General features: G+C 39.9%; 1 protein-coding gene across 1 annotated transcript in view; it reads right to left on the bottom strand.

The window, feature by feature from the left end:
• PAPPA (pregnancy-associated plasma protein A, pappalysin 1) overlaps positions 1 to 23,508 on the bottom strand; it is a 305,562-nt gene that overhangs the window by 190,157 nt on the left and 91,897 nt on the right. Inside the window, exons 6-7 of the mRNA XM_006890754.1 lie at positions 20,125 to 20,317; positions 12,970 to 13,091 (exon numbers count right to left, since the gene is read on the bottom strand). Coding sequence (XP_006890816.1) covers positions 12,970 to 13,091; positions 20,125 to 20,317 — 315 coding nt within the window. The remainder of the gene's footprint in view (positions 1 to 12,969; positions 13,092 to 20,124; positions 20,318 to 23,508) is intronic.

Here is a 23,508-nt window from a genome sequence, read left to right on the forward strand (position 1 = left end):
AGATTGTTGATAAATCGTCCACCAATCTTGACCCCAAATTTCTCCTCATAGAGCCCAGCCTCCCAGATAATCTATTCTGCATATAGGTTGAAAAGGTATGGAGACAGGATGCATCCCTGGTGTACGCCCTTCCCAATTTTGAACCATGCAGTGTTCCCCTGCTCTGTTCTGACGACTGCCTCCTGGTCCAAGAATAAGTTTCGCATTAGAACAATCAAGTGTTCTGGGATTCGCATTCTTCTCAGAGTCAGCCATAGGTGTGTCTGAAAAGGGTCAGTGGTGGTGCTACAGCTGACCAAGAAGCATCACAAGAGGAAAACTAGAAAGTCACTTGAAGTAGAAAAGCTCTTCCAGCGCAGGTTATAAATGTCTCTTTCTTCCTTGCCCAGACCAAGGAAAAGAGAACAAGACACAAAGAGGTAATGAAGAGAAGGGGAAAGAAAGAGAGAACCACAGAAATGCATGAAAGCCTTTTAGATATAATGAGCCAGAACAAGAAGAAATGTGGGTAACTGCAAAAGTCCCTCCTCTTCTCCTTAGTTTGCTTTATTCATTTAGTCACAGCAATCTCTGACTAAAAGTGACTCAAAGTTTGGTGTGAAGTGCAGGTAAGTCTCTCCACCTAAGCCGCTTCTTCTCTGTTCTCCAACCACTGAGCTTCTGACTCTTTTGACCTTGTGGGTTCTTGGCATACATGTGTCATTTGTAAAAGAAACTGCTGTTGAGAGCTATACTTTACAGTACACGAAGCATATTCTCTAGCTATTATTTAACTCATCTGTCACTAAAATCTTTCAAGACAGCTGTCATTTTAGTTTACCTTTTTCTAATGGCTCTAGTTCACACACTGCATATGCGTAATATAATATCTAGCCCATAGAAAGTTCACATTAAATATTTGTTGACTTGAAACAGGAGTGGCATCTACTTCTGTAATAGCTTCCCTCCAGAAAAATCTATGAATGTGGAGAAACTATGAAAGCTATACAAGTGTTCAGGTCTTTCGTTCATAGGGTCACTATGAGCCGTCTATGACTTGATGGCACTTAACAACAACAATAACTGCAAATCTCCCTCCATGTGATGACTGCCTCTGAAAACCCACTGTGGGTTGGTTCTGACTCAATGGCATGCAACAACAACTGTTAAATGAGGGTGCTTTGGTGGCCTAGTGGTAAGAAACAGCCTTGCAATCCCAAAGGCATGTGGTTCAATCCACCAGCTGCTTTCCAGGAGAAGGATGGGCAATCCTTTCATGCAATTAACTGCCTCTAAAAACCAGCTAGAGGGGGTCAGCTATTGGTCAGTCCCGACTAAATGGTACATGACAAGAATGACTGTTACATTAACAGGACTTATTAAGTAGCTTGGCCAGTGTCACCAGCTAAGAAATGACAGTCCCAGAACCTGAATTTGAATTTCTATTTTATTGAACATCTCAATAATGACTCCTAGGTTTTTCATACACTGCTATTGTTTGGAACCTATGCTCTGGTGGCCTGGTGGCAAGAAACTGCACTGCAATCCCGAAGGCACAGGCTTCGAGGCCACCAGCTGCTCCACGGGAGAAGGATGGGCAATCTCCTCCAGTGCGATTAATGGACTCTGAAAACCTGCTGGAGAGTCAGCTATGGGTCAGTTCTGCCTCTACGGTACACAACAACCACAACAATTCACTATAGTAGCAAATTAAAACAGAATAAACGGAAATAAATAAATAAATAATTAAAATAAATCGAAAGAAAAAAACTGCAGTTCTTCCATCACACTAGCTATATTCCAAGTGCTCAGAAACTACATGTAGCAATTGTATAGTACAAATAAGAAAATATCAACACCTCCATAATACATCTTCAAGGATATGAACATGTACGGCTAAGCACAATTAATAACAGTGCATCTAAATTCCAAAATCAATCTCCATAATAGTCTATGTGTTTCCTCCTACTGCCAAAGGGGCCCTTTAGAGTAGTGAGAGAAGATCTTCACCCTGAAACCCACAACATCCCTTTTCAGCAGGAAGTTGTTGTTGTTATGTGCCATCGAGTCATTTGCGACTCATAGCGACCCTATGTACAACAGCCCTAAACTCTGCTCTGTCTTGTGCCAATCACACTGCCTCTGACAGTCCCATCCCGATAACCCCAGTCACCAAATCAATCCACCTCATAGAAGGTCTTCCCCTCCTGCTCTGTCCCTCCACTCTGCCCAGCATGATGTCCCTCTCTAAAGACCTGTCTCTCCTTACAACATGTCCAAAGTATGTCAGGTGAAGCCCCAGAATCCTTGCCTCCAAGGAGCAGCCTGGTTTAACCCTCTCTAGGATGAATCTGTTTGTTTTCTTGGCAGTCCATGGTACATTCAATACTCTTCTCCAGCACCACAGCTCAAAGGCGTCAATTCTCCTTCTATCCTCCCTAGTCATTGTCCAACTCTCTGATGCATAACAAGTGATTGCAAAAACCATGGCCTACATCAGGCGCACCTTAGTCTCCAGAGAGACACTGTTGCTCTTGAGTACTTTAGAGAGGTCCCTAACCGCAGACTTTCCCATCACAATACGTTTTTTGATTTCCTGGCTACTGGTGCCAAGAGTGTTGACCGTGGAGCTGAGTAGACTGAAGCTGTGAACAATCTCAATCTCTTCACCATCCATCCTGATGCTACCGATTGGTCCGGTGGTAAGAATTTTTGTCTTCTTGACATTGAGCCTCCTCAGTCCATATTGAAGGCTGCAGTCCTTGACCCTCTGCAATAAGTGCATGAGGTCCTCCTCAGTTTCAGCAGGAAGTAGCTAAGAGAATACACCATCCCCTTTTCCTTATGAATCAGGGTGAAGTCTCTCTCAGGGAGGAGTGATAGGGAATGGCAAAGGGCACACTGACAAAGGAGATTAATCAGAACTGGCTTTGACAAGCACTGTGGCAATTAGACAATTAAAGCAGACATTCGGGTGGGGGGGAAGAAGTACGAACTGGGGAGGAGGGTAGAGAAAACAGTGCAACAATGAATGAATGAGAACCCCAAATCTCTGTAAATGTTCATTAAAACTAATAAAATTTAATAATAATTTTTAAAAATAAAATATCTATTATTATAGAAAGTTCTATTAAGCAATATCGACATAATTGTGTATTTAATTGTGCCAGACCATTTGCAATTCTCACTGTCAGGTTTTATGTTGTTTTGCCTAAATATTTAAATTTATTATTACTGTTACTTTTAATTTTTCTCAATATAACCAATTTGTGATCACTGTAGAAAAATCTGGAAAGCAGAACCAGTTTATGAGAGCTAGGGGAAAATCCATCTTATGCTGCAAACATAAAGGAATCATTACATATTTTCTCTTATTCATTTCCAGTTTTTATTTCTGTGTTTTCATTTTCCTTGTGTAATTATTATATAATTTATTTCAAAAAGATTGGAACTTAACAAATGGACTTAACATTATAGCCATTAACAATGAAATTTTCCCTCTGTTATTTTATATACACACACAAACACAGAATATTATATAACATTATATATAGAATGTCTATCTGTGTTTCATTCACTATGCAAAGGCACTTGACTGTGTGGATCACAACAAACTGTGGCTGTCCTTGAGGAAAATGGGAATCTCAGAGCACTTGATTGTGCCTATATGAAACCTATACTTGGACCAAGAAGCAGTCCTCAGAACAGAGCAAGGAAACACTGCATGGTTCAAAATCAGGAAAGGAGTGCATCAGGGAGGCATCCTGTCCCCATACCTTTTTAATCTGTATGCAGAACAGATGATTCAGGAGGCAGGGCTTTATGAGGAGGAATGTGGCATCAGGATGGAAGATAGATAACTCATTAACAACCTACAATATGCAGATGACACAACCATGCTTGCTGAAACTGAAGAAGACCTAAATCACTTGCTGCAAAAGGTCAATCACTATAGTCTTCAATATGAATTGAAGTTCAACATCAAGGTCATTGCCATATATGGAGGATGATGAAACATTTGTAATGGTTACTGTGATAAAAAAAATGTAGTGACCATTTATGAGGTCCCACCTAGGGCCAGCCACCTGAATATAGGTGCTATATTTACTCCTTGCCATTTCATCCACCCATGCTCCCACCAGGCCGATAGGCATCATAATCTCCATTTTAGAGATCAAAGAACTGTCAGAGCTGGAAGTCACTTGCTCAGTGCTACTCAATAAACTGGAAGAATTAGCCATTTGTACTTAGGTTTATCAAGGACTAAAACCTATATCACTTTTATGAAGTCATGGTGCTTCAAAGGGGGTACATATAAAGTCCTATTGGCACTAGACTAGAGAGAGATTCAATTCAACCTGAAGAATTAAAAACAAGTTTCATGGAGAAAGAATTCTCACCATGTGTCATATGTTGTGCCAAGGACTTTTCATGTGTTGACTCATTTGAGTCTTGCCAAATACCTATGAGGAACATATAATACCAGTCCCATTTTAAAGAAGGAGAAAATGAGAAGATGAAATAACTTGTCCAGGATCAGAAAAATAGTAAGAGATAGAATTAAAGTTAAAGAAAGCAGAAGTAACTGGTTATGGGTAACAATGGTTAATATCACTCCATGTTATGTTATTCAAAGCACAGATTTTTCTCATTAGCTGATCAGCTCTTTGAGGGAGTCTCATATCTTCTCCATATCTTTAAACCTGACTTTGTAGCTCTAAGCAAGGTCAAGTGTATAAATGAATGAACTTGCCCTACCTTACCAGAAGGAATCCTGATAAACCACAAAATAAAACTTCCAATGATATTCTGGACTTCTTCCTATTCCTGAAAAAAGTGTCCTAGTTTACTGTGGCAAACATAAAAAATACCTTTGTAGGCAGAATAATTTGAAATAAGTCTCGGCATGTGTATCCTCCTTTGCGTCTGATATTCTCTTTTGCTGCACCATATCTGCTGTGTATCTACTACTATAATTTTAGCTTCCATGGCTTCTTTGTTCATCAGGATTACTTTTATTTTTATCACTGCTAAGTATGCAAACACATTTTTTCATGCTCTGTTACTATTTTTATTAATATTACATTTAATAATGTTAAACCTAACCTACCAAATCTACAAGTAATTCTACTTTTCTCATATACGGATATCATGCTTATGGCTGAACCCACACACATGAACCCCATGGTATGTTCCCTGGTCTCCTAAAGCTTCTAATCAAATGATGAAGGCAGACAATTAAAGGAGAATGTGCAGTTGAGCACTGTGTGTGTTATGATAGGAAAGCAGAGGAGATTGTGGGAGCAGCAGCTAGCGGGACACAAGCCTGGGTGTGGTTTTCAGTCCTTTGTTTGGCTGTGGCCTCATTATCACTCCACCTTTCTTAAGCACACCTTTTTTACCTCATTCTATCCTTTTAATAACTTACGCTGGTGAGTGAAGCAGATGAAACAAACTTCAGTATATAGATGAGAAAGTCATAATACAGACAGTATCAGAAGTGAGAGAGGAAAAAAGTCTTGAGTTTTATTCCAGAGCTTTTCTCAAATAAACACCCTGCTAGTTTATGTCTGGATTGCATTTAGCCCCCTATCATTTAGCTCCTGCTTCCATAGGACATATTACAAAATTCAAGGAGGGTGCCCCAAATCAGGTGATGTCATGGCATTAGTAGTGTTGGATATAGCATTTTCTAGAATCAGAAGTAACCAGAAGTAACAATCCAGGTAATCTGCAGGCGAGGGCTGTGGATGGAGACACTGTGGGCTGAAGTGGTGGAGAGTGGGAGAGATGTATCTGGCCAACTGCTTTTACCATCACTAGGATCCAAGTTTGTGGCCCTGGGCCGCTCCTGCCTCAACGTGTGAAATCACACCAGAAACAAGAAGAATGACTAAATTAGATCAGATGCTGCTCAGTGGAAATCATATCACAATGCTGGTTCCTGGAAAAGAAGGACCTGAAGTATGAGTGGATTTTCTTGACCGATTGCTAGCGCCTGTTCTGTTTTATAAAGGCAACAAAACGGATTTTTTTTAACTTTTTAATCTTGAAATTCCGTAATGCTGTTTCCTGTTATAGGGAAATGTTTTGAGATAAATTGTAAATGCCACTTTGTATAAGTTAATCATGATTCTCTTGAGAGAAAAGCAAACAGTTTGCTGTCTGAAGGCCAAAATAAAAATTATTTTTGGTTAACTGTAAATTCATTATACTGTAAAGGCCAGTAGGACAAAGTTTGTGGTTATTTTGTCACTTGTTTTCCTCACATTTTATGCCCATTGCTTTGTCATTTATGTGACCATTTGATTCTCAAACTAGAACTGTTCCAAAGAAAATGAACTTTGATTTTGAGCAAGTGTATTTAAAACACTTGCAAGTGATTACTAGCAAAATTAAGTTCAGAATAAGGCACTGAAGGATTTTTCTACTGAGCCCAATTCAGTTAACCTTTATGAAAAGCAAACAAAATATATAGCTTATATATATATGTTGTACAAAGCACAGTGAAGTAAAAAGGAAAAATTTATCATATTTTGCTGTACATCTTTTTAGACTTTCTTATTGTACTTTTTACTTTAAAACTCATTCTTCTTGAACATACTGTTTTGTAGCCATCATTTAAATCCTCTCTTGAATTTAGATGGAAAGCATTGTTCCACATCAAATATTCAACATATTCAACATTTTTAAATAGATATATAGTATTCTCAATAAAGTTATTTGTTGCAAATTAAAAAAAAAGGAAAAAAGTAACAATCCATGCTATGTTAATTCTTCTAACTATGCATCTGTGGTCACATGCATTTTTTTAACTTCTTATATACGAAATAAAGTAGTCAGGTTACACGACATCTAAGAATTTCAGAGTAAGTCATCTGCTTCATTTATGAACTCTTCATCTTTCAGGTGGGAAGGCCGCTGGCCTCAGGACTTTGCACAAATGCAGACTCTATCTACGGAGGCTGAGTGACCGAACCTTACATTTTTTGGGGCTTTCCTGTAAAAAAGCAGTTGGAGTCTGCCTGGAACACAGAATTACTTAGCTCCTGCATGTCAGCTTGTTTTGCATTCATTCTTGAGATCACACATTGTTTTGGCAGGAGTCCAAAGTAGGTTGGGTAATTTTATGGCCATGAATGGCATCTGGGATGGTGAGATTGGAATGATCAGTTCTGTACTTGACGTCATGCCGAGGCTTGCTGCCTGATGGTGGGTGCCAGGTGAACATTCCAGCCCTCCGTAGGCTTTCTCCTGGAATTGGCAGGGGATGAAGTCATCTTTCCCCCCTTTCTTGGAGAAACCAACTTTTAGTGGTAGGGAGCCACTGGAGAGCGAAGATGACAAATCTATGTGGCTCATTCTTCCTCCCTGGTTTCTTGTTAATCAACAGAGGGACCAGAAGCTTTCCAAAGGACAGAAAGGTAAGTCAGGGCCTTATTCTTAAGTCACTAAACAGAGTAGAAATCTAAGCAAAGCTTGTGCTTTTTCATCAGAGACAAACTCATAAACAGAAGAGAGCCCCAAAAGTCATCCAGTCCAACTCATCACCAAAGGAGTAATCACTTTAATAATCCCAGGCTTTGTGGTAGTGACCATTATATATGTACATATATATATAAAACATATAATATCCTCAGCTGTTAAAAATCTTGTCTAAGAGTCTATGACACAGGTCTTAAAAATTTATTTTATAGAAGAGAAAAATGAGATTCAGATGGTCAAGTAATTCCCTAAGAGAAGCAGAATATTAGGGGACACTGCTGGCCCAGTCAATGTGTCAAGCTTTGCAATGTAAGGTTAGTTAAAATATCAACCATATTCCTTCTCTGTTGTGTCACCTATTGTACTGATTATAATTACTCAGCTTGCAAGATTTCTATGAAAATAAAGAGGGATGAACTCTCTAGTTGCCACTCCAATATATTTATTGGCTCTATTCTGAAAAGTAAGTTGAAACTGAAGAAAATATCAGGAGAAGGAGGTATTCTATGCAAAGAGAACAATTTGTGTGAATGGCTGATAAAGAGAACATGAGTCAAGATGGCTATGATTTTGAGTGCAATGAGAAAGAAATAAGTGATGAATACCTGCACACTTAGTAGAGCCAAGATTATGAAGGGTCTGTATGTCACAGGAAGCACTGATGAAAGTCTGTAGGGAGCTGAGCTCTTAATCCAAAGGTGGCATCTCTTTTGCAGTTTGGAGTCACCAGTAGCTCTGTGGACCAAAGATGGACTATCCCCTATGTGATTTATGTACAGCCTCTTGAAAATCTGAAGAAGGGTTAGCTATGAGTCAGTTCTTACCTGATAATCATGAGTTAGTTCTGAACATATCACATTAAGGAAACTGAGAGAAATGGGGAGCTACCAAGGGATTTTAGAGATACAAGGAATTTTTAAAAGAAAAAGTTCTTTTTAAAGATGAAAGTATCATCCATTATTTTTTAAAAAAACAATTACTGAGGGCCTAGCTGGTCACTAGTACTGTGGCCTGAACAGAGCAATCATTAGAAGAGATGAGAATAGCCATTCGTGGTGTGTGTGGTGATGTCTACTCCTAAAGGCTGAGACACAGAAAGAAAGACAATAAGAAGAGCACCAAGGAAAGGGGGCTAAAGGACTAAGGGGGAAGGACAGGAGGGAAGGAGAGGGAGAGAAGGAGAGGGAGAGAAGGAGAAGAAGAAGGACAAGGGAATAAAAAGAGACCAGCAAAGGTCTACTTATTCCATTATTAATATACATCCTTTTGTATATATTGTGGCTAAACATAAAGTTAGAAGTTTATACGTGCTGTCAACTAGAAATAAGCCCTTCTATGTGTTTAGGAATATATGTCTACATAATTATGCTGATCTAAATTTATAAAGATCTATACAGATATCTATTAAGATGTCTACATAGACATATATTGTAACTATCATACATATAGTTATAAAAGTATAGGGTCAAGGTTATTGTTTTCCAGATGAATATAACAAAATACAGATACCTAGTATGTTTCTACATAGACATACATTGCAGCTATTATACACATATAGTTATAAAAGTTTAGTGTCATGTTTTGTTGTTTGTTTTCTAGATGAATACTTCAGCATACCTGAAATATTTCAGGCAGAAAAATGAGGAAAACATTGCATATAAATAAGAAAAAAAAATAAAAATATCTAGTGCCATGTCCTAATCTTTCATGGAAAACCAAACACTTGGATTGTATTATATGCTTACAAAATTGATCTTAAGCGCAATATGAGTCAGTGAGACCCAGTTATCTAAATCTTACACTGCAAGTATAATGCTGTTGTTGTTGATATGTGCAATCAAGTAGCCTCTGACTCATTGCGACCCTATGTACAACAGCCCTAAAACCTGCTCTACCCTGTGCCAATCTTGCTGTCTCTGACACACCTACCCCCATTACCCCAGTTACTGAATCACTCTATCTCATCAAGAGTCTTCCTCTCCTGCACTGTTCCTCTACCCTCCCAAGTATGACCTCCTTCTCCAAGAACTGGTCCCTCCTTACAAAGTGTCCAAAGTATGCCAGGCAAAGCCTCAGAATCCTGCCTCCAAGGAGCAGCCTGGTTTCACCCTCTCCAGGACAAACCTGTTTGTTCTCTTAGCAGTCCATGGTACATTCAATAATACAGTATTAGATACATCAGAAATATTCACCTACAAAATGTAGTTTTGGTTAAGAAAGAAAAGAAGCGGGTTTCTCTTGAGCTCAAACATTTTGTTGATGCTAAAGACAAGACTTGCTGTGGCTACATTTACTTTTTTTAAAGGGAAAACCAACAGAACAGAGTATTCATAAATATGTGTTAAATGAACAAATATTCTCTTTCTAACCTGGAGTTAAAAGAGAGTGATGACCCTCTAAGATATGAGAAGTAGGAAGGATGTCATAGTTCCATTCCAGAGTTTGTTCTGTGGAGAAGGTACCAGTTTCAGAATAAGGCAGATGACCTATTAAGGTATGTTAAGACACACAGCAGGTGGTTAGCAGGGCTGGGATCAAGAAGCAGTCCCTCCTTAACATCCCTCCAGCACTCTTTACCCACTAGGTGTGACATCGCTCATGAATTTAGGAGTTGTCTGTTAGAGAAGCTAAAAATCTTACACATGCAAAAATAAAAAGGATGAAAGTGAGTTGAGAGATAAATTTCAGAGTTTGGCTCAAGGAGCAGTTTATTTCTTCAAGTATTGAGAGGTCTAAGCCAAAAGGATCTCAGAGCTTTTAATAAGAAGCTTCTTTTATTCTAAAAAAAAAAAAAGAACAGTGTCTTTTCCTGGCCTAGCTGTATCCTATTTACATATCCTAAAGAAAAACTCGGGCCTGCTGGGTTTCTCTGGAGGCCTGAGTCAGCTCAGGGAGTGAGGGGGCTTAGTGCTTCCAGTTGAACTTGGTTCTGCATATCACACGTTATGGGGTCAGGGACAAACCAGGAGCACACTTAAGCAATTGAGAGTTGGGTTGGATCAGGGTGTGGGGAGATGTCTGGAAGCGATTTCATTCAAACAAGTGGTAGAATAAATCAAGATGGTTTTAACTAGAGAAGCCTCAGAGGAGAGTCTTGCTGATTCTACTTCTCAAATACCTCTAGCCTTCGTAACGTCTTCTTAATTCCACAACCACTGACCTCACCCAGGCCACCACTATAACTTATATTTCTGCAACGACTACTTAGGTGACCTTTCTTTCTAGCATCTTCTTTCCACAAATGTTTATCCATAGAGCATCTAGAGAAATATTTTTTAGGAGGAAAACACCATCACATACTATGCCCTGCAAAAACACATCATTGCCTTCTATCTTCAGTGTAAAGCCAAAGCCATCCTGATCTGGTCTTTATACATATCATGAGTCCAAGACAATCCACTCCACTTCTAACTTTTCATATTCTGAATTTATTTACACTCTTAATGCACTTTCTTCCATGTGCATTTTATCTACCAAGAGTGACCATCTTATAAATTAAAACTGAGGGACATTTATAAGAGAAGGATGCACCTAGACACAACTATTCACAGCAGTTCTATTCATAAAAAGTGCATAGTAAAAAAAAATAAATCCAAATTTCCATCAATGGTTGAATGGATAAACAAACACAATTGATCTATCAATGAATTATTCGTCTGTCATGAAAAAGAATGAGATACATTATAATACATACTACAGTGTGGGTGGGTCTTGAAAACAAGCTAAGTAAAAGAAGCCTGCCACAAAAGGTTATATATTATATAATGACATTTATATGAAATAACTAGAATAGGGACTCAATGGAGACAGAAAGCCTATTAGTGGATGTTAGTGTCTAGAAGAAGGCAGGAATGAGAGAAGACTGTTTAATGAGTGTGTAGTTTCATGTGAATGACTGAAGAAAGATTCCTGGAAATACACAGCAGAGATGGCAGGGCAACACTGTGAATGCACTTAATATCACTGCGGTATACACTTTAAAATTACTGCAATGGTACATTTTCTGTTATGTGTCATTTCCTGTGACAGACACATTGTCCTTACAGCAGAGTGAAAGAGACATTCATCCTCTCCTGTGAGAAACTGAAGTGAGAATGATGGGTGGAACAATCACACTTGCCAATTTCAGCAAGGCCTTTCTGACAAACGGAACTAAAACAGGAGGCCAAGTAAACAACTGAGGTGGTGTGAGGGAAGCCTCAGTGAGGGAGACACAGAGGGGTTTCCTGCCCTGGGTGGGAACTGCTGCTGGATGACCCTGGCTTCTCTTCCAAGTTAACAGACTTCAGTCCTGTGAGGCTGAACTGAGGGCTTCTCCCAGACATACTTCTTGCTTTACATTCCAGATAGATTTGTTCAGTGTTTTGAGTTAGACTCTCGGGTTTTTTAAAGAGTTATTCAGATCGATGATTAACACAACGCAGCACTGTCCTTTTTCTCCCTTACTTTCCTTTTTGATCCCCTCTCCCTTGCTTTATTCTGTCTTCTTTCCAGCCTTCTTTCTAAATATATAAAGGATAAAGAGGGAATCATCCCAAAACCTCAATGAGAAGTCAGACTGCACTCCTGATAATGAACTGCTGTAACAGTGTCCCACCCAGTCAGTGTTGGCATGTGTGGCTTACACAGAAGCACAGGGACTGGCAGCGAGGGGGTTCCATTTGTGATTTTCTGAGAGGATGGGAAGGGCAAGATGGAAGACTGAGAGAAAAGTAAAGTGTCTCTTTATCAACCTGCCTTTAGTGGGTATATGAGAGCCACAAAGAAAGATATATTGAGGAAGAAATCAGACATGGCAATATTCCACATTATTCTTTCCATTCCAAGCAGCATGGCATCAAAACCAAGGAACAAACCGCAACAAAAGACTGAGAAAAAGACGATTTCTTAATTTCTACAGAAAGCAATGGGTCTGACAATGGAGGAAACTGTAATCAAGCATAGATACCACTGACTCTTTGTGAGGCCTGGAAGATAGCTCCCAACAGGAAGGACGTGATCTTTGGTGGGGTCTGCCACAGTGGCAAGTATGACGTACTTTCTTCCGGTGTCTTCTAGGTAAATGGATCTTGAAAGGAGGATATATTGGTGAAACTAAGAATATTCACCACACATGTGGGGACAAGTCTTGGAAACCACTGGTGCTTTGAAGCCCACAAACATACCTATGGATGCTAATTTCACCTCATCTGGACCTGGAGACCACCAAGACTAGAGATTCACATGAACATGTACTCACTGTATCTATCAGGTGTGTGGCTGTAGGTACTTATTTAATATAACGACGGTTTTGAGTCTTCGTATGTAAAGTGGGAATGACATGCCTGAGATTATACAGATGGTCAAAAACGTCTGTTGAATGAATTATCAATATGGGGTGTTTAGGGTGATTTTACAGTTAAATTAGATGGCAAATGAGAAAGACCTTTAAAAGTCATAAAACTCTACTTAGAAAAGCTGCTGTTCACAAGCTCAAGCTGTAAATGAGCTTCCAGGCTGACTTACCTTCTGCTTCCCGTGGGCTCCAGTGTCCTGATGGGCCACAAGGCATAGGAGAGGAGGCATTGAAGGCATACTGCACGAGGATTCTCCCTTCCAGGCACAGGTCACATGCTGATCCCAATTCTCTAGGAGGCCAAGGAAAGAGGGAAAATGCACCGACTTAGGAACAATTGATTGAAACACTGACTTTACAACAGAGAAAAGACACAAACATCTACTACTCCCTTTCCTCACAACAAAATGTCAAAGCTCCAGAAAATGACCAGAAGTAAAATTTCCACTTACTGTCCAGAAACAACCTCGTTATTCAAACCTAAATTGTTTCTATGCTGATGGTGGATACTTCTCTAATTTCAAGTGGAGCAGAATCAACAAGTCAAAGGCTTTGCTTTCCTAAAGCATGAAAAGTTCTACTGTGAATACACTGTGTGATTGTAAGAAAACTTTTTGTTCCATTTTGTCTTCAAAATTCATCCTAGTTAGTGACTTTAATAAGGTCCTTACTATGTACCAACTACTTTCCTTTCCCCTCAAAACTAAATAGGAAGACAGCATGGAGCTGGATTAGATGATGCCGAAAGAAGCTTCCAGCTCTCACATACAGGCATGGATGAGTCATTCCTAGATTTAACAGTCAAAAGCAGTTTCCTTACCATGCCATCTAATTTATTTTAGCAGCTTTCCAAGGGGCGAGCCAATCCCTCAATGGGACCAGTCCCAGAAGTGGAATATTATGGTGACTTCCCCCGCTGTCTTTTGTATCTGGATTCAATCTCCCTTTGGCCACAACAACTTCTGGGATCCTACTTGTTCTCTAGACTTGGCATCTGCTTAGGAGGCAATTGCAGGGAGGGGAGATGTATGACTCCTCTGTTCTTGTACTACTGTGAACTCAAAACTGCAAATCTGAGCCACCTCTGCAGAGGGATGGCAGCTGAATCAGGAAGAGATGTCCAGAAATGTCCCAGGCCAATCCATTACTTCTCAAAATAGAATAGCCTTGATGATATTCATGTCTTCATTCTTGGAAGAATGTCTATCTTTTGGCTACCTGAAATGGCGCAATGGAGACGTCAGGGCTTCCAAGGACTTTTCCTCTTCAGGGAAGCTAGCTTCGTCCCTGAGATCATACGAGGAGGAAGAGTGTGCTTGTTTGGAAAATCAGTCTGCTTGTTCCTGTGATTCTTCTTCCACATAATCAGGGAAATCATCCCAAAGCCAAATATGAACATGTTATAATTCTGCTTCCCTCCTTGGGTGATTATCCAACAATATTCAGGATCTTTTGCAAGCTCCCCCTTCTTATAACTCTAGTCCTCTTTCTCAGAAGTCTAAGTTATTCCCAACTGCTGGGCTCTGCCATGAACTTGAGTGTCTCTCTCTAAACACTCTGTCTTCTCCCTATAATGCCCCATTCCCTCATTTCTTCACCTGGATAGTGTTCCTAATCCTTCAAGGTTTCCCATGGATATAATTTTATAAGTGATGTGTAAAATTTCTAAAATTATTGTTTTTATAAATTTTATAATTTCTTTTGTGTACAGGTGAAGTCTTTGAGGACAAGGGCCACAATGTTTTCTCAGAGTCTTTTCCCTCAGTGAACAGTACAGAGTGGTCATCAACATTTGGTACTGAATAAGAGGATGAATAAATGGATACCAGTCACACACGTGTATGGGTAATACTCATGACTAACCGAGTGCAGACCTTCAAACTGCAGATTTGGCTTCTTCAGCCCTCTCACTGTAAAGGTGAGGCCATATGTAGGTAGCATACTTGCAAACACAATACTATTCGGCAGCAGCTGAATGATTAAATAGTCTCTGGTTTAATATGCTCAATGGAGTGGTAAATAGCTATAACAATATTTATAAAGATATTATTTATCCAATTTCCTGGAAAATGTGTATAGTCTAATGTGAAATAAAAACTTTCATATTCAAAACTGAATTTACATTAATATATTATTGCTACTCAATTAAATTTTTGCAACAAAATATTATTAGCAGATAACTACAAGTAGTGAAATATAAGAAAACCACCCTTGTTTTTAGTTTTCCAATTCTCTACATATTGCAAATAAGCATGAGTTTCTCTTAGACTAGTAATTATAAAAGTACACAAATATACTTGTAGCCACGGAAGAAGGCTAGAGGAGAGAGATCCCCTCAACATGACTTGCCGAGGGTAGAGGTCCTTTACATGGTCACAGTGGTCACAGTGTATACACAGTAACTCTGAATTACACGACTGGCTTTATAATCACCATGAGGCTGTAAATGTCTTGAGGTTAGAAACCTTGCCAACCTCAAATGAAAATTCAAACCTTTTCCCCTACTTCTTGTACATGTTATGTGTTGTGGGATACACAAAGTTATTGATAATTTCTTGAATTCTAAGTCCATCTTCGATTCCCAATAAATATTTTGCTGTGTATGTAAATTGTAGGTGACTTAACAGCACATAAAACAAGTAAAAGCTCAACCATCTTAGAGAAGTATGGCTTGTTTATAAATAGTTTTATAAAGTGTGTTTACCTTAGTCATTTATTGATGAATGTATTAATTTATTTTATCTATGCATACAGCAAATAGTTCCTGAAGAATCTGGATGTTATCTAGTGCAAACACTAGACAATGACCATACAACAATCAAAAATCAAATCTGTTGCCATGGAATCAATTCTTTTGGTTGGTGATCTCAGGTGTGTCTGAGCAAAACTGTGCTCCATAGGGTTTCAGCACTTATTTTTTCAAAATTAGATGCTTAGACTTTTCTGCCATAGAAATATCTCTGGGTAAACACAAGCCTACAACATTTTTATTATCAGCCACTTGTAACCACTTGCACTATCTAAAGACACCCACTGACTACAGGAGGGGTAAGGTTAAGCAAATCAGACATGGTTTCTGTCCACGTGGAGCCTGAAGTCCAGTAGAGGCAATAGTCACTCAGCAAGTAGGTAAACAAAGAGATGGAGACTGTGACAAAATTGTTAAGGAATGTAAAAAATGAGCATAATGGGGTGGACACAGCTAGTTAAGACTGGAATGGTCATAAAAGATCTTTGTTAGAGATGCCATTTTCATTGGAGCCTGAAGGATGACACAAAGAAGAGTTGTAGAAGAATTTCAGGCAAAGCCTCAATGTATGTAAAGAACTTATGCAGGGAAAAAGCGGTGTGATCCTTACAGATCTAGAGGAGTCCCAGTAAGGAAAAGCAGTGAGAGAGGTAGCCAGACAGACAGGTCAGGGCTGGATTGTGAAAGATCCTGTAGATCATATTTAAAATATGCCTGAAAGCAATGGGAAGCAACGAGAGGATAGTGTGGCAATGCACGACAGGATCTGATTCACACTGTAAAAAAAAAATATTATAAATGATGAATGAAGAAATAAAAGCAAAGGTAAGAGCTAAAAAGCAATGCTGTAATGATGTAAGTAATATTCCTGTTTCACAGATTAGGAAATTGAGGTTATATTGTAAAATGGCATGTACGTTGCAACTTCTGCCACAGCCTAAAAACATGGACAAATTCTGATAGAACTATGAACTTAAGGCTAGAGCTGGTAAAAAAATCAGGGTCACTTTGTTCCTTGTCAAGGTAGCTTAGCTACACATTCAGAGTATAAAATGTATTTACGTTTGGTGCTGACTTTTTATGAGTATCTGCGTACACACACACACACACACACACACACACACCAAAATCAAAGGAGCATAAGATATAAACGCTGGGAAGGATCAGCTTCCTACAACGGAATTCTATGAGAGAGTCAAGGCTCAAAGCTCTAATGCCGCACTGCCCAATATTCATTGCCCAGGTTTAATTTAAGCAAAAGAAAAGGAAATAAATTTTAAAATTCAGTTACTCAGTAACACTAGCCACATCTTAAGTGTTCCAGAACCAAAGGTAGTTGGTGGCTACCATACTGGGCGGTGCAGATAATATGACATTTCCATTACTGCAGAAAATTCCACAGGACTGCACTATTCTGTGAGTTGCAGTCAACTCAGTGACAGACAACACCACCATAATAAATTAGCCTCTCTCTTATGCGCTTAAAACAATACTAGTTATATTAGTTGGTAAGCATCCTAATATTAGCTAGTCTGCATCCTTGGGAGAATTGAATAGTCACTCAAATCATTTTGTGTTTTGGGAATTGGAAGGGGAGAATTAGCTGAGGTTAGAAATATCTTTGGCCCAAAGACAGAAAAATTGAGACTGAAAAGGTAGAGGAAAAGGAGGAGTTCACAAGGGCTTCAGAACCAGGTCCCTTGATTCCCAGTTCAATGTTCTTTCCAATACACCGCAACCAATTGTTCAGATAACTGAAACCATCCAGTCAACACATGTTTGCAAGACTGATACAAATAAAGGAGTTAGAAAAACCAGGGTGGCCTTGAATTATTTATTCAGTTGCCCATGTGTGAGGACACAGGCTGTGGGAGGATCTGAATATGTTTTTTTAAGAAAAACCCTTGTATTCTCTCAGACCACAGATGTGAGGAACAGCAGGAGGACATGAGGATGGCCAGGGGCGAGAGGTTGGCATTGATGGATGTAGTGGGAAACGCTGGAGGTTTTGCAGGGGAAAGAGAATTTTCAAGTAGCTAAACAGCTCTGGAAAACTTTTTCCAAGATGGGAGTAAATACTTTCGGAATACAAAGCAAGTAATATGCACTGGTCCTAGGTTAGTTGTCATCTTGTTGAATTCTCTGCAAATGCCAGGTGGAGCTGGTAGGGTTAGCACCCTTTTAATGGAAGAAGACTCAGAGGATCAGAGAGGTGAGATGTGTTGTCCCACGTCTCCTAGAAGCTGAGAACCTAACATCAAAGCATGCATCCTTGGTACAAAACCAATTGTGAGAACAGCAACTCCATGTGCATGGGAGAGCAACATACATAAAAGGTAGTTCTTTACAACAATTTATTGAACTTGTGGATGGACTTCCTCCAGCCATAGACTATGGTCAATGTAGCTGTTAACTTTAATTATACATGTTTCTAAAATGTCAGCTTTAATTTAACATATGATAACTCCGTTATGAAATCGTAGACTGAACAGAATAGCTATTGTATGAGCCTCAAGTACCAACTGACTATAGGTTATTAAAAACATATTGATTGAGGCTAAGGGCACGATGTAATAGAGACATATCTCATTACACAACAATTAACCCTCCAATAGGTTTCCAACAATCAGATGGTATTTATTTAATGGACAAAAACTGCTTTATGAAATACAAATTGAATACATACACAGGATGCTTCATTTACAAAACTTCCATTTTTAGGTGGAACTGAGGCCAAGGCTTGACCAAAAGTCTGATACTTCTCATCGCCACAGAAAAAATAAATAAATCTACGGGCTGCTGGAAAGTCTGCTCTGAAGTGTCACATGAGGTTTCCCAAACCCAGCTCTGAGCTCCCAGCAAGGGCGGCTTGGGGCAGGGAGAAGGGGAGTTTCCACAGAGGGCCTGGGGAGTGCATTTCCTCCCGCCCCCTGTGATCAAATTCAGTCAGTTGCCAAAGGCAGGCTCTAAAAGCAGGGCTGATGGCAGTGTGAAGAATCAGATCCCAAGCATCCTGATGCAGGTTGAGTGATGGTATTTTTAGGCACACAAGCATGCACGCTTGCACTTGCATACAAATGTGTGCATGTGTGTGTAAACATGCAAAAAAGGAGAGTTTCTTGCTACCTTCCTATGGTTCTTTTGTGGAGAGCGAAAGTACTGTGGAACTCTGACTTTGGAAAGACTTAATGAGAGCACATGCCAGTCAGAGCCTGGCCCCCACTACTTCCTACGGACTCTTCTATCAGGGTCAAATCTATCGACCTCTTTCAACTCTAGTTTCTTCCTTATCAGGAAAATGAGGAAGATTAACCCCTTTTACAAAGTCATTAGAAAGATTAAATGAGACCCTACATATAAAGCATTTAAGATAGAATCCAGTACAGTGTAAAACATGATAAATGGCGACAACCACAATAACAGAGTAACACGAATTAATTATTACTGTTGTTAGTACTTTCACCGACACCCATACTGGATAAAGATTCCCAGGAAGAGCAGAAGGAGGTTGTAGTATACTAATCTTCCCTCAATTAAAGTTAAGTTACAAACCAGAGGCAAATGTTTTCATGGTTCATTCAAATCTTGTTCATTTAAAGCTGGGGCTTCTCAAGTACGACTGGTGCTGAGAAATACCAGGAGAGACACTTAACTTGGTTCTAAATGTAGAGCATGGAGCATCCTAAGTCCAGCTTTTCAAGGGATGTAAATAAGACTGAGAAAGGGAGAACAACATACCCCAGGTCACATAGCTGCTAGGTAAGCTAGGGTACAAACGAGGTAACTAGAGCCTCGTCTTACCTCTCCCCAATTCTAACTACGCTACTTTCAAACTACTGGGCTAAGGAAAAGACGCTTGCTATGTAAGTTGATACATGGTGTATGTATACACACGCATATATCCACGTATTAATATAAACACACAGAAGCATTTGCTGATGAACCATTTGCAATCTCAACTCCTGAGCTCATGAAGGCAAAACCAGATCTTTTATCCCAGATGCGATTTCTGTCAGTATGAGCTCTCAAGGTTTTAGTCATAAAGGAAAGCTAATCATTCACTCATTTAAAATAGGTTATCTGCATTGAAACAGATAAGGGATAGAACTGCTTAAAAGGGATATGTGATTAGGTATTATTGTCATGACAGGAGTCCAGAAGGAAGGCTGCATAGTGGAGTGAACGTGGTGGGGAGGGATTGTAAAACAATGAAAGACCTTTTTCTTTTCTTTTCAAAGTGAAGTGCAAACTTGGGGGAGGGTTGGGCAGGAGAAAAGTGCAACAATGAATGAAAGTCTCTATAAATTTTCATTAAAATTAATAATAATAATCATTAAAAAAGAAAAACAAAAATTTTTAAAAAATAAAATAGGTTATTGCTGGTTACTCAATCATTCACTTATTCCATGACCCAGAATTTATCAAATACCATACTAAGAAGTGAGAACACCAGTTGAACAAATATGAGAACAAGGAGCACAACAGAATCTACTTCCAAGGCTGCTTCCTTCCAAATGTCCCTCTTCCTGGCAGGAGAATAAGAAAGGGGTCCATACTTCCCAGACCACACACTCACCTTTCAAAGAAGTGGCCATCGATGGGCGGAAACCACTCAATTGTCACTGAGTCCGCTGTGTGGCCCACGATCTGGGGGGCCAGGGCGACAGGCGCTGGCTTCCTGGAAGGCTGCCAGCTCTGGTACACTAGGTCCAGGTAACAGTGCATTCTGGCAACTTGATTGGGCGTGAAGGAGTCAGTACAGTCGTCATCTGCAAGCAGGCAGAGGGAGAGATAAGAACCAGGCTGCAAGGGCAAGCAGGCAAAAGAATCATCGTGGAGTTTCCACAGTGTCTACAGAGCCAGCACCCCCACCGCCCCACCCTTGCTATCTCAGGCCTGGCCTCTTCCCATGCTCAAGAGGTAATGGTCTGTGAACAAATTAGTGTAGTCATCACTTCTGGAGACAGGTGAGATGGAGGAGGAAGTGGAGGGGGTGGGACCAAAAAAGTGAGGCTGAAAACCAGGCAGATGAAATGCAAAAGGACAAATTGCCTTCTATGTCCCAAGACCAGTGGTCAATACATCACTCATTCTCTTATTTCTTTCCTACTTTATTCCAAGTTATTCACTTACTTATGTTTTTATCAATCATTCATTTATACAGTAACTTGTTCTCTCATCCATTCTTATATGTTTTTTTCACCCACTAATTCATCAAATCTGCTCTACATTGATGCATTATTGAATCGTCAAATGAATCATCTGAGCATCTACAAAATATTCTGTTCTCTGTCAAAGGGCTTTGATAATTGAAATTTACACGATTCCTTCTTTAAAGCAGCTACTAGTCTCGTCATAGAATTGCTTGCCATCCAATGCCTCCTGGCAACCATATGGATAACAGAATAAAATCCTGCCTTGCCCAGCGCCTTCTTCACCACTGTGAGTATGTTTGAACACACTGCAGTCACTCTGTCAATCCATCTTACGATCTTCCTCTTTTTTTGTGTGTGGACCCTCTACCAAGAATGATGTCCTTTTCCTGGGAAAGGTCCCCCTAATAACATGTCCAAAGGATATGGTACAAAATCTCTCCATCTTTGTTTCTAAGGAACAGTCAGTGTGAACGCCTTTCCAGAGAGAATCACTCATTCATCTTAAAGAGTTAAGACGAGTTTATGGCATGAGTAAAGATTCTCATAAGGCTGCTGAAGTTTGTGAGGCCGACCACAGCTGTGTGCAAGGAGGTAACTTGTGGTGGAAGAATGATTAACAAGAAGGGCTTCCAGTGGAGGAAATATCTGAGGTAAACCAGACTGCATGGTTAAAATGGACAAAATTTGTTGAGGGATTACAGGAAAGACAATCTGCCGGAACGCAAAGGCATGCTCTCCTATGAAAACAGTGCTTGCCAGAGAGTCAAGGTCATAGAAACACTCCGTCTCAAAGATGGAAGGGGGAGAGAAATAATATCCCCTGCACAGAACTATTAGTGTGAGGATTCTGCTATAGGTAACATTTAACGAGCGCTTACTAGAAAATAGATGTGCTGCGCTTTGTTTTGGACACTTTTAAACTTTTCATTACTTTGGGAGTCAATACGACCATTTTCTTCACTTTATAGATAAGGAGAGTGAAGTGGAGAGAGGACAAGCAATTCCTTCCAAGATCACAGAGCAGGAGCCAGTCTGCAGTTCAAACCTAGGCAGTCCTGATTCCAAGACTGCACTTCTAAGCAGGAGAATTTTTTCAAGCTGAAAAGAGACTTCACACAGTTAAAGCCTCCTGCAGGTGCCTGAAAAATACAGGCTGAACTTGAGTCTGAGGGGCCTGGAATGCAATCTCTAAGATTTCATAATTAAAACATGTTCTCAGGAGGGACAAGTCCCTGAAGAGGGCGTTAAAAAAAAAAAAAAGCACTCTATGAAACAGAGGAAGACTTCAATGAAATGGATTGACAGAGTGACTCCAACAATGGGGTTAAGCACAAAGGAGACTATGTGAGTGGTGCAGGATCTGTCACATTTTAGGTCTGGGTTCACAGTAACTCTACAAGTCAGAGTCAACACATTAGCACTTAACAACAGCAGTAATAATAACCTTCAATTCCACTTTCTCTCTTGCAAGACTCCGACTGAAGATTGTAGCCCAAGACTTTGGCTCAAGGGAAGGATCTCACTCATTTTTTTCCACCCCCCTCTCTCTCTAGTAGCTTTATTCAACTGCCCCAGGGGCAGAGCAAGGTACTGTTTTTGCTTGGTTTCCAAAAACACCACTTCCCAGAGGTGTCCGCCTGGCCACAGCTTCTGCAGCTGGGCCTCAGACGGAGGAGCACAGGGCTGTCCAGTTCTGAAAATAAACTCACCACTGGGAATCACTCTCGTTATCAAACAAACAGAAAATAAACTTGGGCAGGTGTGAGGCATTTGGATGTGGCCTTGAGAATCTAGCTTACGGAAGAGACAGGGGTGCAATAGAGTTGCACACAGAAGCTGCATCTGATTTCCTCAGTCATTGTGGTCTTCATGATCGTAGGGATGTCTTTAATATATGTGGAGGTAGCAGAACAGCTTAATCACGTACATCTCTCTCAAGCCTGTATTCCACTACAAAACACTTTGAAACCTAACATTCTATGGCTTTTGTTGCCTGAAGAATGGACATGAACTTTAAGTTGCTCATAGTCTGAGAAGGACCGACCACTCCATTTGGCCCTTTTGTCTTTTTTTGTCTCTAAACTTTGCATATCATCCTAAAATCCTCAGAAAAGGTATCAAATAGAGTAGATGCAGAAGAGAGGCATGGTGTCCAACAAAGCTGGATGACGGCTGGCTGGTTCGATTAGTGCATGCAGGATCTAGGGTGAAAACAGGGAAGGTATTTCATATCTTCAGTGACTTCAGGCACTAAAGACAATGCCCGATCTATGCTACGCACTCGATAAAAAAGCTTGCTGTCTTGTAATTGAGAATATTTTGTGTATGCATACATCTCTGTGTGTTTCAGTACTGGAAAAAGGAAAACAAAACCCCAAGAATGCAAACTATGCATTTTCTCTGATCTAGTAATTCCACATTTAGGGTTTCAACTGATAATACTAACAGACAAGCATAAAAAAAATACATGTACAGAGATGTTTATGGGATCACTGTATTTCTAGTAGTAAAAATAGTATAAACATCATTTCCATCTCTTAATAATGTAAAGCTTATGTACTTAAAAGCACAGTCATAGACTAGACTATTAAGCAGATGTTGTTGTTGTTGTTATTGCTATGTGCCATCGAGTCGTTTGCGACTCATAGTGACCCTATGTACAAGAGCCCTAAACACCATTCTATCCTGTGCCAACCTCGCTGTCTCAAACACATTCATTCCCACCACTCCACTCACAGAATCGATCCATGTCATCGAGGGTCTTCCTCTCCTGCACCGTCCCTCCACTTTCCCAAACATGATGT

This window comes from Elephantulus edwardii, unplaced genomic scaffold (genome assembly GCF_000299155.1).
Source record: "Elephantulus edwardii isolate Elephantulus edwardi_28Jun2011 unplaced genomic scaffold, EleEdw1.0 scaffold00092, whole genome shotgun sequence".
Lineage (NCBI taxonomy): Eukaryota > Metazoa > Chordata > Mammalia > Macroscelidea > Macroscelididae > Elephantulus > Elephantulus edwardii.